General features: G+C 40.4%; 1 protein-coding gene across 1 annotated transcript in view; it reads right to left on the reverse strand.

Annotated features, from left to right (window-relative positions):
- Positions 1-10,693, reverse strand: part of Smp_172270 (carbon catabolite repressor protein, putative) — a gene marked incomplete at its 5' end in the record, with an annotated part of 35,716 nt that extends 25,023 nt beyond the window's left edge. The window contains 2 exons of the mRNA XM_018791892.1: positions 4,972-5,104; positions 10,628-10,693. Of these exons, the coding sequence (XP_018644997.1) occupies positions 4,972-5,104; positions 10,628-10,693 (199 nt within the window). The remainder of the gene's footprint in view (positions 1-4,971; positions 5,105-10,627) is intronic.
- Between the last annotated feature and the right edge of the window lie 10,993 nt (positions 10,694-21,686).

Here is a 21,686-nt window from a genome sequence, read left to right on the forward strand (position 1 = left end):
CCACCTGCTTCAGTCTCGGCATCCGGGCAGTATCACAGCCCTCACACAAATAAATGAAATAATGATTCCTACTGATATTCCTATTCACGCTCTCACTAAATGCCAGACAATTTACATTATTATTATTATCATTATTATTATTTACCATGTCGCTTATTCACTCCCTTTTATTCCCAACTTGTGTATCCTTACTTTTCAACTTATGCAGCAGCTCGCTCATGGTGGAAACTCTGTTCTATCTAAACGATCTCCAGTCACTGTCTGGTCGAAAGTAGATGCTTCCACCGATTACGAATACTGAACCAGTCTTTCTGAAACCACGTACGCCGTTCAAGCTGGCTTCTTTCAACGTCCGTACACTAATGCAGATCGGACAACAAATAGGGCTGGCTATGTCTTTAGAAAGTCTTAATATCGACGTTTGTTGTCTATCCGAGACCCGTATTCAAAACTCTAGTGAAGTACTACAAATTCGCTCTCCATCTGTCGCTTCGAAAAGCTTGTTTCACGTGCGTTTATCCGGAGACCCTGTAGCATCTTCGTCTGGTCTTGTTGGCGTTGGTGTCGCACTAAGCGCTAGAGCTGAGGCAGCACTAATCGATTGAATCTCCTTTAACAGTAGGTTATGTGCTGTTAGATTAGAAAGTTCCATCAAAGTGAGAAGAAACCGGCGTGAGAAACGGTGTCTTTTCGTCATCTCCGCCTATGCCCCGACAGATTGCAGCCCGGATGTAATCAAGGATGAGTTTTACCACCAGTTAACAGTTCTTCTCCAGAAAGCGCGTTCGACAGATATCGTAGTATTAGCTGGAGACTTGAATGCACAGGTCGGGCGTCTAGGCACAGAAGAGAGTCGTTTAGGTGGCCGATGGGGACTTGTTGGTCACAGGACAGATAAAGGAGACTGTCTACTGCAACTGTGCACAGACCACAACCTGTTTCTGACTAGCACTAACTCCCGGCACAGTCATCGCCGATGTGCCAGCTAGCATCCTCCCTCTGCATCTCATGCCTGGACTCAGATTGATCACATTGCGAACAGCTACCGCTGGCGTGGTTGTGTACAAGACTGCCGCTCCTTTTGGAGTACCTATCTGGACTCTGATCATGCCCTGGTCTGCGCCAATCTCACCTTACTTTTCAGTGGCCGACAAATTTACCGTCATCAACGGATCGATGTTAGTAAACTGGCTGCAACTTCTGTTGCAAGTAAGTATCGAGCGAAGCTAGCTACTAGGCTAGCTACCATCCCACCAAAAAGTATAGATGAGCATTGGTTGCATCTTCATGACGCAATGAAAATGGCGAGTAAAGTCACTTACGGCTTCGCGAAACGTCCCGCTTATAAGCATTGGGTTTCTTCTGGCTCCTTACAACTGATCGAAACCCGTCGGTCTACTCCGGGCGACCATGAGTTTGACCACAAACGAAGGCTATTACGCAACGAAATTGGGCAAAGCTTGCGTAAGATCCGAGAAGCCTGGTGGTCGGAGCGTGCCAATGAGATGGAAGCAGCAGCTGTATCTGGTAACTTCAGAAAGCTCCTTCAACTCATCCAAGCCACTGGCAGCAAGAAGTCTGGTGTGAGTGAAACAATCTACGAGGATGATGGGATGCCAATCACTAACATCTCTCGACGTCTTGGACGATGGGCGGAGTTTTTCGAAGGGCAGTTCAACTGGCCTGCTGCTCCGGCAACATCAACCAGTTTGTCCTGCCTTCCATGGCCGGTGACGACTGATTCACCAAACGAGGCGGAAGTCCGCAAAGAACTCCAACTCCTGAAGCGCTACAAATCACCGGGCCCAGATGACTTACCTCCAGCTCTTTTTAAAGATGGTGGTGACTTTCTGACTAAGGCATTGACTATGTTGTTTACAAAGGTTTGGGAGTCAGAAAGTGTTCCAACATCGTGGAATGAGTCGATAGTCGTCCCTATCTTTAAAAAGGGTTCACGTTGTTCCTGTAACAACTATCGGGGGATAAGTCTACTTCCGATTGCGTCCAAACTATTGGCTTCTGTCATTCTTCGTAGGTTGTTTAAAACCCGAGAACGATTGACTCGCGAGGAGCAGGCTGGTTTTCGTTCTGGTCGAGGATGCATTGATCACATCTTCACCCTCCGCCAAATGTTAGAACACCGTCATACTTATCGCAGGCCATCAATCGTAGTGTCTCTTGACATTAGGGCCACTCTCGATTCGTTGAATACGACTGTTCTCTGGGATTGTCTATTGAAGAAGGGTGTGCCTGAGAAGTTCATTAACATCTTAAAGGCCCTGTATACGAACACCTCAGGCAGAGTGAGGGCATACAACCACCCCTCACCATTGTTCCATTCAAGCAGTGGGGTTAGACAGGGTTGCCCAATCTCACCATTCCTCTTCAACTTTGCCATCGATGATATTCTGGAAACAGCTCTGATGGATGTAAGTAATGGCGGTGTGGATCTGCTGCCTGGAGAACGACTTCTCGACCTTGAGTATGCGAATGATATTGTCTTACTGTGTGATCATGCCCAAAGCCTGCAATCCGCACTTAATCAGTTGGCAATCAGTGTCCACAAGTATGGTATATGACTTGCACCTTCGAAGTGCAAAGTACTTCTACAAGACTGGCAGGATTCTAATCCTGTACTCATCCTGGATGGTGAGCAGATTGAAGTAGTCGAGAAGTTCGAGTATCTAGGTAGCTGCACAAGTGCTGGTGGTGGCGTGAGTGATGAGATTGATGCACGTATAATGAAAGCCAGAGCGGCTTATGCCAATCTGGGCCATCTTTGGCGCCTTCGTGATGTTAGTCTGGCTGTAAACGGTCGGATCTACGACGCGTCGGTGAGATCAGTTTTGCTCTATGCTTGTGAAACCTGGCCTCTCCGAGTTGAGGATGTTAGACGCCTCTCTGTGTTTGATCATCGTTGTCTCCGAAGGATTGCTGATATCCAGTGGCAATACCATGTTAGTAATGCAGAGGTTCGGCATCGAGTGTTCAGGCACAGAGACGATAATTCAATTGGTGTCACCATCTTGAAACACCGACTTCGGTGGCTTGGACATGTTCTACGAATGTCGTCTCAGAGACTTCCACGTCGTGCATTATTTTCCGACTCTGGGACTAGTTAGAAAAAGGGGAGAGGAAGTCAGTGTATGACATGGTGTCGTGGTGTGAAAGAAAGCTACAAAGGGCTAGCTTCTGTTGGTCCTTCACGACTTCCTGGTTGGGGTCCGAGAGATGGTGCAACACAGTGGCTAGAGACGTTATCAGATATGGCTCAGAATAAAAGCCAGTGGCGAGCCTGCTGTAACCTTTTAATTTCTTCATAAAGAGTGGTTCTAACTTTCCTAACTGAAAGAGTCTTCTGGTTGTACATTTCAGTTCGCCTTATCTTTTCATCCCTTCTCTTCCTACTTTCATTATTTTGTGTGGCGCATATGTATCTGGTGCCCTTTTGAACCAATATGTATGTGTTTAAATAAATAAATAAATAATACAGTCAGCGGTACGGCTTCACCTTCGGACCTTGGGTTTGCTGCTTTTAGTCTTACCGCTCTTCAACCGACCTGTCTGGCATGGTAGGATGTTGAGGAACGATTGTTCCAGCCAGTATAGCTCGATTGGTTCATCACGATAGGCAAGCCCGACCATTACGTCAAGGTAACAGAAACGGTCGGGTAAGTAATTTAGAATATGAAGTGATAAAAACCTAACCTTTTGAGACTTTTCACTTATTTTACAGTAGTCAACATTCAACTGAATGCGATTTTTTGAAGGTTGCTGTTAACTGCAGAAACACAATTCGAAATATTATTGAATTCACAAATTAGGACCTCCACCGAAATTCGTAACCACTGGACAACCTATGAACAGAAGGTATATCAAGTTTGTTTCAAGATCCTGAAGTAAATATACTGCAGTTTCTCAGTTATATCATTATTATGGCAATTCAGAAATGTTTCTAACAATTTGCTGTCACCAATTTGTCAGAAAGGTAGATAGTATGAATCTAAATTAAAGCAATCTCGAAAAGTATTGACTAAATATGCTGGTGTGACGGAAAGACCAAACGTCCTCAGTGAAAACCATAAACAGGCTGGGCGGATATGAGTCTTGCTAAACATTAATCGCCAATATTACAAATACATAGTTGCTAATAGCTGAAATAACTACAGTTGAATACTGCATATTATACAGCCATGTACGTAAAATGCTACACAGATATCAAGCTAATGAATAAGGCAATGCATTACAAGTTCGCCGGACTTTACTGTATGAAACCGACATTGTTTTTGTTCCTAAATATGGAGACTGTTTATACATATCCTCGCTGACAAAGTGGTGTTGCCACTTAAATTATGCAACTGATAGATTGGTATTGCCGCTTGCATCAACGAATGTGAACCACTGTCGATAAAAACGAGCGTTTATATTTCATAACCTCGAATTTAAATGGAGAAACATTTCATTATACATGTGCTTTATGGGATTAGGAATGGATCAGTTGTTCTAATAGTCTTTTGAAGTATCGAAGAGTTAAAGACATTAACAGAAGGCTAGCCACCAACCAGTTGAGACTTCCTACCTATTACCTATAATACCATCATTTTGAATCCTTTGGTGTTTATGTTGTTCATTTCATCTCGCTGTGTTGATGTGATATGGCGACTTGAGACTGAAATGTGTACTGGTCTCTAGATTGATTGTAGTTGACTAACAGATACGTAACTTGAGCACAGGTCATAATGCAAAAACTGGTAAATTAATATCGTTTTCATGTTTGTCCACTTATATTAAGGATAAAATTTTAATTTAAAGTGATGATCTAAGTACATCGATTACCACAACTGAGTACAGTGACAATGCTATGATAATGCGTTGTTTAATAATGGTGACTGAGTTATGAACATTAGTTTAAAAACGCATATATTGTTTGACCTGACGTAAAAGTTCATTAAAAGAGCATTACCGAATTACCTGTCAAATTTAGTCGGAACCAATCACTTTTTTTACCATTCTTATTTTCATCATCTGTCATAAGTCTGCTTTGCATGGTTAATTCGTTTAAACAATTGTGCCGCTTTGAACCAAGTTCATGTTGTTGTATCATCTGAAAATAATTTCCAGAAATATGCAATAAACATCCATTTCAAACCACCAGAAGAATAGACCTGCAGTTTTTTGATTGCATACTGAATATGGCTTTCTGAGACAAAAATTGGGAATGAAAAAATACGACGTAACGCAAAAAGTCATTTGTTCGAGCCATGTCATATAGCGTACACAGGAGCTTACAGAAATAATGAAACACTATGTGGCCTTTGGTTTCGTATCTCGAGTAGTTGGAGCTAGAATTAAGAATTCTGTCAGAAGGCTCAGAATGTACAGTATTTTTCTGGGGTAGAGTTAAAATACAACCTGAATTACATTCCAATATCAGTCAGTCAGTCACAACGTAGAACTTCGTACATACGTACATCAGTTCCAGTTGTTATTCCACATTACCACAGGGATGCAGTTGTCGATTCAAATCCCATCGTGGTAGAAGTAGCACGAGTATTAGCAGTAATCCGAAAGATTAGGGTTTGAAGATGTTATTCAAGGAGTATAATCCAGTGAAATAAATTTGGGAAGAGAAAAAAAAGAGAGGGACATGAACAATTTAGAACATTAGAATTTGAGAGGACACAAAGAGTGGATGCACCTTCGCCATTGCAAACGATATTGAGCCATGTCATTCAAGGTCTCTAACCATCGATTGCTATCATCTCGCGGATCCCAACCATGTAGTCTACACCTACCAGCATGGCTCAGTCCACTTGTCAGTGACTTCATGGATTTGTGTCACGTATTGGTCTGGCCGCCCCTAGCTTTCTTCCAACCTACTCCTACACCACGAAACATCGCACGTCGGTGGCTGGGCATACGTAACACGTGTCCCATCCATCTCAACTGATGAAGTTTCACTACTTCATCAATCGATTTACCATCCTTACCTAGTACCTGTTTCCTAACAACTGCATTACTTATTCGGTGGTCCCAGGATATACGAGCAATGCTTCGAAGACACCTATGATCGAATACTAGTAGCCTACGAATATTCTCTTCTCTTACCAGCCATGTTTCACTGCCATAAAGTCGGACGGAACGAACTGCTGCACAGTAAACCCGTCCTTTGGTTGCTAGATAGATATCTCGCCTACGCCATAAATGACGCAAGTTGGCGAAAGCCAGTCGAATCTTCTGTATCCGTGCTGAGATTTCGTCACACACCAGACCACAAGGGCTGATGAGACTCCCAAGATAAGTGAAGTGGTAGACACGCTGAACTACTTCACTCCCAATCATTAGTTCGGGTGTCGATGCAACCCAATCCTGAAGTAACATTTTGCATTTAGAGGAGGAGAATCGCATCCCAAACATGCCTGCATAGTTGCTTATAGTGGTCGGAAGACTGCACCTTGTCAGCGTCTTCACCGAATAGAACTATGTCATCGGCAAATCTTAAGTCAACAAGTGAGTCTCCTGGTAGAAGTTCAACTCCTGGAGATTTAGATGAGGAAAGTGTTATCTCTAAAAGCACACCTACGATAAAGTTAAACAAGAATGGAGAGAGTGGACAGCCCTGACGAACACCACTTGAGGTAATCAATTCTGATGACAGTTAGCCATAAGCGTCTGAATGTGTGTCTATGTTCTAGGACCTGATGTAGAGTGAATATCTGATATATACAACCACGTCCAGGTCAAAAACCAGCCTGGTTTTCTCTAGTCTGCTCTTCACGAGCTTTCGTTAGGCGTCCAAGTACTATTGAAGCTAATATTTTAGACACTATATTAGTCAAACTGATTCCTCTGTGATTGTCACAGGAGGACTTTTGTCCTTTCTTATAGACTGGCACAATCAGTGATTGGGACCAGTCAGATGGAATTACACCCAGTTACCAGATTCTACCTTAGACCTCAGTCAATCTCGCTTCTAGTACTGGACCGCCATCCTTAAAAATCTCAGGAGTAAACCTGTCAGGGCCTGCGGCTCTCCCTCGCTTCAGATTTCCTATAGCTTTTTCAACCTCGTAGAGAGTTGGAGGACTTACATCAATTTGCCATTCAGGACGACTGGGTATCGTGGGTAACTGAAGTGTGGCTAAAGGCCAGTTGAACTGATCCCTAAAGTGTTCTGCCCATCGATACAATCTCCTAGATTGAGAATGAATAATATGTTCATCTTTATCTGAGATAATTTCGTTGATAGCTAGGTTCCTAATACTGGTTTCTTTAACAAGTCTGAATAGCTGTCTGCTGTTTATTATTGCCGCTGCCTTTCCCATCTCTTGCTTTCGCCACCCACCACTGTTCACGATCATTGCGTAGGCTTCTTATTAGCATGCGCTTAAGCTGACTTTGCTCTTCGTTATGTTCAGAGCCAGGTGGGATGTGTTTTCGAGCAACTATCAGTGTGGTAGATGCTGCTGAGATCCAGTGTTTCTCCCTAAACTTATCGTTTACCGTACTGGCAGATATCACTGATGTTTTCACAGCTTTTCAGATGTCGTTCCACGGTGCCTCGGGATGGGCACATTTTACAAGGCTGCCTGTCTTTCTAGTTGTTCCTGAAATATATTCTTAGCTTGCCTATCACTAAGTAGAAACCTAAGAGGCCTCCTTGCAGCGTATTTCTCACGTCCAGTAAGACGCAGACAGATACATGCTCGCACTAGAGCATGATCTGAATCTAATCATGTGCTCCAGAATGAGCGAGTCTTCTATCGAGCCCCTCCATCGGTGGCTGATAACGATGTGATCTATTTGGGTCCAACGTTAGGAAGTATTCGGGGGTTGCCATGTCAAAAGATGTTTTTCCTTATGCTTTAAGTTAGTATTTGCAAGGAATAGGCGGTTATCTGAGCATAGCTGCAACAGACAATCGCCGTTATCTGTTCTTTTAGCCACGACACCATAAGATCCACCTACTGTTACGTCTGGCCGATTGTGAACGCTATATTTGCTCCCCTAAGCTAGTTCCGTATCCCCGAGCTAGAACTATACACTGACTTGAAGACCAGAGAAAAGGCCCAAAGCGTGTGGGAAGCGCTTTACTACAGGATTCATTTATGTACAGAAAATACAGGGGTTTTATAGTAATTAAGAGACCTTGAGTTTCCATAGTAGCAGTGTGTTAAACAGCCAATCAGGATCTCGTTATTTTAGTAACATAGCTTCTAATTAATCGCTGATTGGTTGGGTCTCTTTATGAGCCTCTAGAGGCTCTGATAGAGTTTACTGTAAGCCGACTTAACACCTACGTGCCTTTCCCTTTCACTTAGTTTACCTACTTGAGCATTAAAGTCACCAGCCACTATTACTACATCAGAACGCCTAGCTTTTCGGAGGTCAAAAAGTTTCCTGTAGAACTCATCTTTTATATCGTCTGAGCCGCAGTCAGTGGGAGAGTAGGCAGAGACCACGAAGAGGCAACGACGGGTTTCCCTATCTTTCCGAGTCCTTACTGATCCGTTTAGTCGAACAGCGCATAGACGACTGTCTACTGTGATCCAGTCTAAAAGAGCTAGTTCTGCTCTAGGATTCAATGCTATACCTATTCCAACGAGGCCACGGGAAGCAGCATCGGGGCTTCCAGATACACGAAGCGTGTATCGAGATGGTTCTTTATTTTGATTAGGTGAGGTCAAATGAATGACACTACTCGGATCTTGTATGCGCGTTTCGGAGACGCAGCACACATCGATGGTGTAAGATTCTAAAGTCCTAGCTAAGGAAGCGTGTTGTCCTATTTGTCACATTGTTCGGACGTTAAAAGTTCCTATATGTAGTTTAAAGCGTGGTTTCAGGAGACCAAGAATAACGTTCCGTGTACTCGAATCGTTTGCCCTAGCTATGCGAGGTGATAAAGGGACGTGAGAAGGGTTAGTCATGGAGATAAGAGAGTTATTAGGTGTAAGAAGGATTTGAATGTGATCAACTTGTTCTCGTGTGCTGTTACGGGTATGAGGGCTGATATCACTTCCCGGCTGTCCACACCATAGAAAGGTATTCGTTGAGGGACCTGAAAAGGAAGTTGGATTATTGTTGGTCTTAACGACCTGGGAGCGTGACCGCATAGTCCAAGGGACAACTGCTTGAGGCCCGTCACGCACGGTTTTTTTGTAGGAGGTTTTTGACATGTTAGCTCCGTTCTTCAGAGGGGCCTTACCACCGGAGACGGAAATCTGTTAGGTAAGATGAGGCGTGACATTTTTAGGGTCCACCTTTCCTAACTCCTTTACTTGTGAGAAGGCAGCATCGCTGCAGATGCTGGTTGTCCAAGGGGAACACAGACCTTAAGTTGCTGCTATTAGACTCACCGTTCTCTAATCGACCTGCCTGGCATGGTAGGACCTTGAGGAACGATTGTTCCAGCCAGCATAGCTCGATTGCTTCACGATAGGCAAGCCCGACCACCACGTCAAGGTAGCATCTATGGTCGAGGCATTCCAATGTGTGTCCAAACAAACTAAAAGCCACTTTCTCTATTCAGACATAAGTCTTCCTTAGGATTATACAAACCCCTTGTATTTCGGTTGAATTTTCAGTCTGGAATAATTATTGTACACCATGACCACAAAGACAATTTGGTCGCATAGTTCATTGAGAAAAATAAATACCAGAAGACTTGAGGACCTAAAATAGTGATGATCAGATGAGTACGTTATACAGCATGGACATTCCCAGTAAGACTATAATTTATGGAACAACCAATCAATCGAATATTGACGCGAAATTCGCTCATTCATTTGAATGAATAGCGTCTTGGTAGCTGATGTCAGTTTGTGATGAAAACCTGAAGTCTAATTCCTAACCTTAACGATAAACTTTATATCATAATTCGGTGACATTATAATTTATAGACGACCTTAGAGCAATGCCAAAATGACCTTGAGAATGTCCATCTACTTACCAGGGTTAAATAAGGGTTATAAATTAGTACGAGGAACTAGGATTAGGATTTACAGTTGAACGTTAGGATTAAAAATTACATCCAATGTTTTCACCACGAACTGACATCAGCCTAAATTGTATTTAGCTGAACGAGTGGATGAGTCTTGCGCCAAAATCCAAGATCTGCAATCTTAAATCTGATTGGTTCGTCCATAAGTTATAGTCTCATCGTTAACATGAAACAGGTGAAATTAGTTCGGACTTCTGAGTTTTTTGTACATGTGAGACCTTCATTTCTAATTACAGTAGACTTGTTATTTCAAAACAACCAAGAAACTTAAGTTTCTTGATTTAAATAAACTTCAAGATATTAGATAATAACTAAGATGACTTAGTGCCAGGAGTAGATCTTTGTAAACAGATCACTGACAATTATTACCAGTTCAAATAATATAGTTTTGGCGGGGACTACTCCCAAAGTTACCTAGTTTGCCTTGTAGGTGAAGCTAGCGAACAATGGAGGAAGGAGTAAACTACTATAACGAGCACTCTCAATGACTAGCAGTGTCTAAGAGACGAGTAACCACGATTTATTGAACAGTTATTTTAATGCATGAGACTGTACCACTGAGTTGGTCGGTAATCCAACCAAAACCTTACCTGAATAACATCACAAGCAAAACTACCGCCTTACGTCTTCAACATTTCCAAAATCCAATATCATTGTGTCAGGTTTCCGGAAGCCAGATACCTTCGTCATTTCAGGATACGATTCCTAGAATTTATTCAGATCGAAAGATGGTGGTCAAGTAGTATTCTCATTTCATACATTTCTAAACCTATTTTTGAGGGTATAATTATTATACAAAGTTAGGATCAGCTTGTATTTCAGTGTAGCTGTAAACAAATCCCCAAGATCAATAGCTCTGTAAATATTCCACATTGGATGCTAGCCACATTAGTTTAAGTGGACTCATTTAGCTGAAGGCGATCGGTCATGCATCCGTACCAGATCACGTTTCAGAACGGCGTGCGGAGCATCTCCTACGATCATTAGCCAGGTTAGACCAGTCACCTCTCGATATATTTATAAACCATCAAATATATCTTTCAACCTCTTCGCTTCTGACTTTTGATTTTACTGGGTGGGCGCGATTCGATTATAGGTGTTACTGGTAAAATGTTGTCAAACTACAGTACTGGTGGTATCTTCATCAGCAACAAATGAATACCTAAAAATGTGGTTTTGTGAGTCTACGACACTGACGCTAACCTCAATAAACTTGCCATACACATCCTAGTTGCTGGAAAGAAATGGCTGGAGGATAGTACTATCAGGGAGAGGCTTTCTCCTTGAACAACAGTTGAGGTCTACTTGTTGCGTTGGCATTTACTGTATCTAAAGTCTTGCAACAAATTATATTTGAACTTCTACTCTTCTATTAACCAAATTTATCGTCAATTTTCGTAAGGAAACACGACTTTTTGCCGCTCCTAACCACTGTGAACCTACAATACCACAGAATGTTCTCATATTGTGAGGCAGCTGCTTGATGCGTAACACGGAGTTGTATATGAGTTATTTTCGAATTCAATCAGAAGCCTTAAATTCAGTCAAACAGATTTCAGACTTGTTGGGAACTGAAGATACATAATATTCCCACGTCACTAAGCAAACTAGTGATGAGGACATACTAAATGTTTAGTTCACGACTGGTGATCTATGATGTCTATCACTCTCATTACATACGCATCAGTATGATCAAAGTTCGCTGTTTATCCTCATAACTATGCAGTGAGAACTACGTTTGAGGGATTGAATTACATATAGCGATGCTTTGTGTTCGATACAAAAGTCAGTTCAAAAATTCTCATTATATAAAATCGACAATAAATAAATAGTGAGACCTATTTTTAATAATCGAGCTGAAGCTGACAACAATAAAGCTTCAAATAGCAAATCAGTCTATTCCCTTTAGTCTGTAGCGCCTAATATGTGGCTGGAACAAATGGTTTTGCTAGTCTTCGACACGGATGCTTATCTCATTAAACTTTCTAGACACGTCCCAGTTGTTGTTTTCGGTCACACACTCACACTGAAACCGCGATTGAGTACACCGTCCTACGCATCCCTCAAAACATCTAACAATCTTAAATCAAATGCTTCTCAACATACTGATAACTTTCGAAACTTATCTTCAAACTTCTTCACTCTTAACTTTCGGCTCGACTTGGTTGGTATCTTTCAATTTTGAAAGTGTTACTAATGAAAGTATTGTAAGATCCTGAATATTCATGGCATCTTTAGTGGTAAGCATAAGGTGATCTTGTATGTCAAGTGATAAACTGTGAATCTATTCACTGTTGTAACACACATCGTTGTATTATGTTTGTGTTCTCAGACGTTTACGTATATTTATATATCTTGTTCTTATTATATTGGAACAGACACCGAAAACTTTAGGATTCAGCCTCTTATGCCTCGCCTTTCTATTCACGTCATTCTAGCACAATAAAATTGAAACCTAGTTCTGCTATAAGAAATCTGCCTCCCACCAGCACGGTTTGACAGACCCGCATGCACAATTCCCTTCAATAGTGAGGGCACCACAGACCGATTTCAACAGATACGCCACACCTAGTATGTTTACAAGTGATCTTTCCGAACCTAATAACACTTCACAGACCTGCTACGACACCATAATCTACTAATCGACGCAATAAAACGCGGAGGTTAGTGGATGAAAATACCATTTTATCTTTCTGTAGAACTTTACTCTTTGGTTATGGGTTATGTCCGGGCCCTATTGAACATATAATCGATAGACGCACTCAAAAGACACTCGACGAGTGCCTTTGAATTTACAAAATACAACCAAACTTCTGTGCATAACCAGCAACATCACAACTACAGGACCATCTGTATTTTCAAAAGCGCATCGACTAGCTCCCGGAAAGCTGAGGTTGGCCAAAAACGAATTTGAGAACATGATGGACCCGAGAACCATTCGGCCATCAAAAGGCCCGTAAGCATTTTCCTTGCGTATGATCCATAAAAAGGACAGCAACTATTGGCGTCCAACTGGTTATTTCTGGTGGCCTAGTACGAAAATCACGTTTGGTCGTCATCCCTTACCACACATTCACAGCCTGTTAGCTACTTTAAAAGGTGCAGCAGCCTTCTCAAGAATCCACATGGTTATAACCCATGATCCGATTCTTATGGGTGCAGACGACATTCCTAAGATGGCTATCATCACTCCTTTCAGAGATTACTAACTTTCACCCATGTATTTCACAATAGAAATGCTGAGTGAATTTTTCGAAGATTCATCGACGATATATTCAGAGATCTCAAACTCGTGTACGAGTATGTGTGTTAAAGCTTCGAAATGAAGACACTGATGTTCAGCACGAGCTATCTCCAATACACTGGAACTACGGATCAAACAGATGGGAACAGTTAACGAAACTCTATTATGACACATCTACAGATAGAGATCGTTCAATCGTGCCAAAATGTTTCCAAAGCAATGTCTTCCATACTGCACGGTGATGGGACGTTCTATGACCAAACTGTCATTTATGAACTACTAAGTAAATGGTTTTCCCACCATGAGAATAAAGTTCATGCCCCAGATGTTAATATCGAGTGCATCAGCAAAAGTAATCTTGGTACCATTAACTTTGTTCCTAGCAATATACACGTTGCCATCAAAACCCTTAGACCGAATGCAAGTTTTGGCGTATATGATAACCCATCGACTCTTTACCAAATGACAGGACTGCACATGCTAACACCATTACTCAAAACATTCACACTACCTTTGGAGGCAGGTACATACCCCGAAGCATGAAAGGTAACATAATAATAATAATAATATATTTCTGTCGGGGAAGGCACACACCCACGGATAAGGAACACGAAGAAAGCGGTGGCCAGAATTTCTTTTTTTGACAGCTTAACAAGATAAGGATTTCGAATGAACTGACGCAGAAGCCCTTACGTCTTCCGGATTCACTCTAACAGCCATAGAAATATGCAAGCACTGCAAGGTTCATGTAAAAACCAAGTATGATCCTGAATCATTCGCCACATTTGTCTCCTGATTTCACCGCCTGGATGACATGCGCCATATCGAATGCTCATTTCTCGATGTTGCAGCTAAACACAACTCCCGCTAAGAATTAGAACTGGGGAACATAATAAACAAGTGAATTTCATCCTGCCATAAAATCGGGATCTATTTTTCAACAATACAGACCAAACATCATCCGGACTTCCAGAACAAACCTCATTATTCAGTAATCGCCACCAATGTTTTCAAAAATCAGAATCTTTACATTATTGCTATCTCATATTTGCTGGAAAAGTAATGCAGAACGTGAACAATCTGGAGTTAACGAAATTACGGCAGACCAACTTAGATGCTCAATTTTTGTTTGCGGAATATAGAATGCAGATGTTAACATCCTCATTAGAATTTTAATGCTCATTGGGTAGGAGCGTAACATGACCTTATGGATGGTCACAAACGAATCTCGAAGTGTCTTGAGTCTTGAACATGATACCGCCACGGTACACTGACGTAGAAAGAGTGTCCTTTTCATGAATGCCAATGACCGTCTACAAAATCCGGTCACCAACTTGCAGGTGGCAAACGGAATACCAATAACCATATACTGCAAAAGATATACTAATCCTTACGTGGGATTACGCAAACCCTTTCGTTGAATTCTCGTTCTTTCACCTATGGTCGTCAAGTGAAGACACTGATTTCCAGCACGAGCTTTTCTATACATGTTGGAAACTGAAAAGTGCCCCTTTAAAACTTATAAACAGGTTTACTGCTACTCCTTATCAACTTAAGATGGACAAGGCAGAAGCAAATGTTGTTAGTTACTGAACAGCGAGATATAATTTCGCTGTGTTTAGACACTACGAAGTTTTGATATATTGGACAATAGAGTTTGTACTCCAAGTTTTAATTCTCAATAATCCAGTAAAATAGTTCAGTGACTAACGTAATAGTTATTTGTTGTTAGGAAAACATATAAAATTTATCGACCAGTTGTATTTCATATTCAAGCCAGCTGATCTATTGATTTTGTGAACTTCATACCGCAACTAAATTATTTATTAATTGTCAATTCAATTCACTTAAATTTATGTACTGACAGAACATGTAAAGGCAACGCATACTTCAGTTGTACTACTTTTCATGTTATTTGAATTAGTGGGTTGTTCACAAATAAATCTCGACCCCACAGTATTTTCACTTCGCTATATCGATCTACTTCAGTCTTGTTTTGTTGAACAAGTAGCAAACAGCCGTTATTTTGCATCACTAACAAACACCCGTACCAGTGGCATTAATCGGCAGCTTTGGCCAGAAGTAAAACTCGAAATTCTGGATGCTGTAGGTTGTTTAACGTCTCTGTGTAGTAACAATCACAAGGCTCCAAACAATCGAACAACATCCGAAGGTCAATGACCCGTGTGGTTGGGCTTTCGCTCATTACAGTCTCCTAGATTCAACATTTTAGGATTATGTGCGATAACTATTGCTGATGAATAAAGTCCTTTCTTTCATGGGGGACGCGTTTTTAGGTGTCAACCTATAATAGTACCTAATAATCTGCTGAAAGTCCGTGGTTTCTTGATAGTGGCTAGTTCATTATAGTCTAGAGTTCGCGAATCTTTTTCGTCTGAACACGAATATGTTGGTGGGATATAGATTGGATTAAGCATGTTTTATGCATGATGGTGTTGCTGCGCGCTGATTGGTTAATTTTAAACCGATCAGCCCGGGCATATTATTGCAGAAAAATCTATAAGCTTCTTATGCATATACTATAAATACATGAACGATATTTAAACTATTGATTGCTGATTGCGGATTGCTGTTCACTTATCATTATTATTTTGAATACAATTTCATTCCTGTTCAACGTGTTCGGATTTTGGGGTCTTGTCGAGTGTCATCGTATAAGAATACTAAGCAATAAGAATAGCTGGGTCGTTTATATAGCAAAAATACAAATATAACAGAATACCTCTAGGGTTAATGACATCCTCCAGGTTGTTTTGTGGTCTGTTTCCAGTTTGGCACTGTGACATTTTAAAAGTTATGCTAAGTTAAAGGAATCTCTTGGATGTCAAATTGAGATTTTTCAAGTTAGTTTCTCTTGCCTTGCGATAAGAAAGTAGTCGACGTATGCATGAACAAAACGGAAACCTGAAATCAGAGTCGATGAAACTTCTGAAAGTTACTGCTGTTTCCTAAACCTGAAGGCTAGAGATGGGATTTACTATGACATGTTGTATTTGTGATAAGCACACCAGGGTCATTTTAGCCAACCTTATGAATCAGATGGTGTTGCTTCATCGAATCCCTCTTAAAAAGCAAGTCATATCAATCAGATTTCTTGTTACCTAGTGTGAGTGGAGTGATGGGATTTAATCTGAAGTTGTTTTTATTGTGTTCAACCACTTATAGTAACTGATAAGGTTCTAATCATCCGAATCCTTTTCAAGTAAGTTATGCAGAAAGGGCATCCCTGAGCTATTCTGAGGATGGGATGCTCGTCCAAATTCGTCATACAGCCAAGCCCGATTTCCATATTCTTTGATTTTGCAGGGCTAAGCCAACTTGCATTCCAGAATATATGTTGTCCTGCCTCTGGCGTGACCAGTTACAAGTGCTTATATTCTGGACGGCCTGAAGACTTCCGACAATTTTCTAGGGTCCGTCGGAAGTACAAGTGGCCATATACTAAACTCGTTTTAGATAAATCCCACAACTAAGTAGTGATGTTCAACCCAAGTAAATAAGTTAGTATGAAGTTGACTCATTTAGAAAGTTGAACTACGTTTGGACCTACTGAATTCCGTTTGTTCAACCTCTATGACTTTAGTGTGCCTAAGGAAATATATCCTCAAGGTACATGGAATTCATTTTCAACCTGATGTTTCAGGCTTTTATTTGGCCTATCTGTTGACGAAATTTTTTAATTTGTCAGGTTGCAACCCATATATTTTAAATTGATCGTTAGTAGTTAATAATAATAATTTATTCTCAAATAATAGTTTGTTACATGAGGCATGCCAGTTTACAGGCAAGATCAAGTTCTTACAGAAGATACAATTTGCACCGTAGAAAATTTCTCAGTTGTGTTCACATTTTATAACATGTGAATGTAAATGGATTTCGTAAGAAACATATTGTTTTTGGTGTTTTACTGTATGTAGTGTATATGTGTTGTTTCTTAGTCTGTAGGCTGAGTCATGGATCATATTTGGGCAGGAGGTTAGGAATGACAGTCCACTTATTGCTTTGTAGAGAAATATCAGATTGTTCGTTAGCCTACAGTACCATAAAGGTTCTAAAGAGAGGTGCTTACATCTACCTGTGTAATCGAGAGTTGAGTCACTTCCTAGCAGTTGGCGTGTGAAGCGTCTTTCAACATCTATTCTTTTCCTGGCTGTGGTATTCACATTAGTGAAGATAAAAGAGAAGTATTCAAGGGAAGGTCATATTCATATTTTGTAAAGGGTAAGCTTAGCATCTGTTGTAAAGAAAGTTTTCGTTATGAAACAAATTAACCGTCTAGCTTTGGAAATAGTAGAGGAGGCATGTTTTTCAAAGTTCAGGCTCCCTGTGTAATTAATTCCTAGACATTGTACTGATTTAAGTGACTGGACTTTAGTTTTATTTGAGTAAAGTTGTAGTTCATAGGGATGCTTCTCGAAATGCATTATCCCGCACTTGTTGAGGTCAAATGATAATTGCCATTTTGCGCTTCAGATAGTTAGGTTATTGAAATCATTTTGAATCAGGGATAGACTTTCACTTACAGCCCCAGTCTTATAACTTTATACTATTTTGAGATCATCAGCATATAAGTATGGTTTCCCAAGTTTCATGATGTTAGATATATATCGTGTATATACACAGGACACACGAGTGGACCTGATACACTTCCCCGGATGACTCCACTAGTTATTGATCTAGGTGTTGAGAGATAGTCATTGTACTTTACCATTTGTTTACATTCCGTTAGGAATGAAACAAACCATGAATAGAACGGGTTGTTGATTACGAAGGATCGTAGTTTGACTAGGAGCCTTTTGTGTGGGACCTTATCAAAAGCGTTCCTAATGTCTAAAAATAGGACTGATACAAGGAGTTCGTTGTCTCGTTTCAGAGTTATATCATTCATGCAGTTTACTAGGCATATATCACATGATCTGGACCCAAGAAATCCATGCTGGGAGACCGAGATGAAATTATTAGTAATTAGGTGTTAGACTACAGCTGCCTTAACTACTTTTTCAATCACCCTAGACACCAGTGAAGTTATGTTTATGGGTCGGTAAATATTTGTATAGTGTCCATTTTAACCACTAGTTTTGTCTGAATGACCGTCGTGATTTCTCAGTAATAGGATAAATTCCATAAAATTTTTCAATCAACCCAGTCGTTAGATTGCAACTAATAGTTTCTATATATTTCCTCACTTTTGCTTGTATCATAGAATACATTGTGCTGCCCAGCGACAGCGAATAAGCAGCTAATAAACTTGCGTTAACCAATGTTGAAACAAATATCTTTTTCCTTGTGTGGTGATTAGGATTACCTTATCCAACCGTGGTTTGAACACGTGTTTGTCTAGAAGTTATTCGTTTTTGCACGGCGGACTTCAACATCTTCGGTATCATCGATGGGACACCGGAATATCATAATTACATGCGTGATATGTGAAAAGCCGCCGAACTGAACATCTGCTGATGGCGCCGAAGAATGGTGGAAGGATAGCTTCCTGGATTGGTGACAGTGACAGTGATTTTTAGACATAGAAATTTACAATATTTTAACAACTATGACCCAATTTTCTGAGTCTGTGGATATGCTGAGATTAGTCACAGCTTTTTATTCTCATGGTAAAGAAGAACCCTGTCGTGAAATGATTTTCTGAAGAAATAATGACCGCTTGCGATTATCTTCGGGATCAGAAAATCGAGCAAGGATGCTTCTAGTAAACCAACTAGTTCGCAGCGGCCTAAGGCTTTCACTTGTCGGGATAACTTCAATGTTATGGGTTCTAGTGATCTTCGGATTACTTTATTCAGACAAAGCTGACTAATAGACTGTACTACTTTAAAAATAGAGTCCAATATCCCGCACATTTTTCGGAACCTTTGAAGACGAATTTCTCTCGAACATGAATAGTTTGACACGTAAGCTCCTTCAGTCCTGAGGAAAAATTTCACATGATAATAGTAACAATATCAAATAATCTTCCTTATATATATTCAGGAAAAAGTCTGTGTGAACACACGAAATGAAAACTTTTTTCCTTCACAGTGCTTCACTGGGATGAAAGTACGTGAAGAGAAATAAGCACGAAGAACACTTCTTAATTTCAAAATTAAAAAGTCACACACGGTGTTGTTCATTAATGTATTCCCGGAATAATTGTCCTTTGTGCTCTCAATAGAGAGCTGAACGAACTTTTATTCTGTTGATCGTTGGTATCCATGTCAGTAATTTTCAAATCTGAGTTGTAAATAGAAGATATTGTTTGAACCACTGCTTTCAGGACTCAAATAGTTCGTTTGTCCCTATCCTTTAGAACACCTGTCGCTTGATGGAGTGTCACTTAAGCCTGTTACTTCCTCTTGCAATAACAACGGCCTGGTTTCTGTCATAGCCTCGAGGTCGTTCCGATCGTCCCTTCTTCTGCAATAGATGCAGCCTTTTATCACTCTACTAGTGACACTGTCACCTTTTTAATAACCAAAGCCTTTCCCGCACTGTTACTGTCACCTCTGTAGCACCAACATGTCCCCCTTATTTGTGATAATATCGCAAAATCAAATCCGTAATTGTGCACTCCGCCGGTAACATAACGTAATGTTTTCTGGGCTCAGGACAAAAACCGTCTTGAAGATGACCACATACACATTATAATCTGTCGTCAGAGGATTCAACATTTGTAGTGGACCGTTTGTCAATCTCATCATTATTAACACAGGATTGCACGATGTCCACCAAATATGTTCCACCTGTCCATCTAATCCGTATGAAATAAAAACTGTTCGTTTGAAATGTTATCACGGACGTCAACAGTCTACAGAATAAAAGCTGATTAGGTCCCCATTGAAGAACACAAAGGGCAATGTTTTCGGGGATAAGTTTAATAAACAATGTCGAGTATGGCTTAAGATTTTGGGATTTGTGCGAAATTTTCGCCCTTTGTGTGACGTTCAAATTTCGCTCCAGTCCATTATTGAAGCACGATTGAATGATACGCTCATAACTTATGGCATGAATAACGAGAAAACATGGTTTGGTTAACAAACTCCACTCGTATATTACAAGTAATCAACCCAAATATGTTGTTCGATTAGCGATTACAACGATTTTTCAGTTTTGGGTTTCCAGAGCAAAACTTTCAAAATAGCAATCCGAAACAATGTGAAACCGAAGATTTATATGGTCAAAGTCATGAACCAACAAGTTCAAAATTCGAGTGAAACAAATATATCCAAACAGTGAAATTAACGATGTTCACTATAACAGTTATTATACGGTTAAGTAGTTTCAGTTCCTTTTGTGACATTGATTGCTCGTCACTTATTCGTAATCTATTCTGAAGTTGAGCAACTCCCGACAGCTGGAACAAACACGACGCAGGTGCCTCCACATGGTCATAGTTTGCACCAAGTGCTTCACAAGCCTACTTTATAACAACTATTAACTTAAAAAGTTGCATTACATAAATACTTAGCACGAACGAAATCCTAATACAACTGTGCTGAGATTGGATCTGGTGTGTAACGTGAACGCGATGCCTCTTTGGAAGATGTTTTGAAGACTACACAGTATTTCTAAACGAATAAACTGATATTCACTTTTATAGGTTATATTTACTAAACTAACCTGCTTGGGATGCGAACTGTAAACCAGTAGATGTTATAACTTGTTGATCATGCCTATAAACATGGCGTGTACCTGCCCTTGCCGAAATATATTATATTACTATTATGCGTTAAAATTGTTGCCTAGAATGTACTTTTCGACTTTATGTACAACTATTTCATTGTAAACTGACATTAATTCTTTTAAAAACAAATAGGTACAAACCTATTTCACGCACCATTGCATTGTCATTGCGAATTCCTGATCATCATTGTGTCTATGACCCTGAGGTTTGTTCTCTCCTAAAATTGTCCGATAAACTCTTGATCTGTTGGAAATTCAACACGCACATACATCCCTTTTAGTGGATTTTATTCTAGCTGTTCGAAATAGACGTACAGGATAGCGTGAATTGGGTAATAAAGATAAGAATTTGTTGTCGAATTCGAAAGATTATCGCACTTGTCGAAACTAGACACTCCATCATGCGTTTAGAAGAAATATTTTTAATTGTTGACAAGTAATCGGGACAGAGGATTAGTTAAAGTTGTTCAACACCATAAAATTGCTAACCCATCCTCTAATTATCACTTTTAATAATATGCGATATTTTGATAATAGCCCCTTAGTTCGCTTTCCTATCCATGTGAACTTGTATAGTTATAGTCTGCTTCTATATTAGTACACCCTTCCCTGCTACTACACCAATTGACCTCATTCCAAAATTGCAGATTAGTCATGAAATAACTACCTAATCTGCAGGATCTTATGTGGAAGTCACATCACTGTCTATCCTAACTCATTCTATCCTATGATAATTAGCGTTTC

Source organism: Schistosoma mansoni, assembly GCF_000237925.1.
Source record: "Schistosoma mansoni, WGS project CABG00000000 data, chromosome 1 unplaced supercontig 0034, strain Puerto Rico, whole genome shotgun sequence".
In the NCBI taxonomy this organism is placed as follows: domain Eukaryota; kingdom Metazoa; phylum Platyhelminthes; class Trematoda; order Strigeidida; family Schistosomatidae; genus Schistosoma; species Schistosoma mansoni.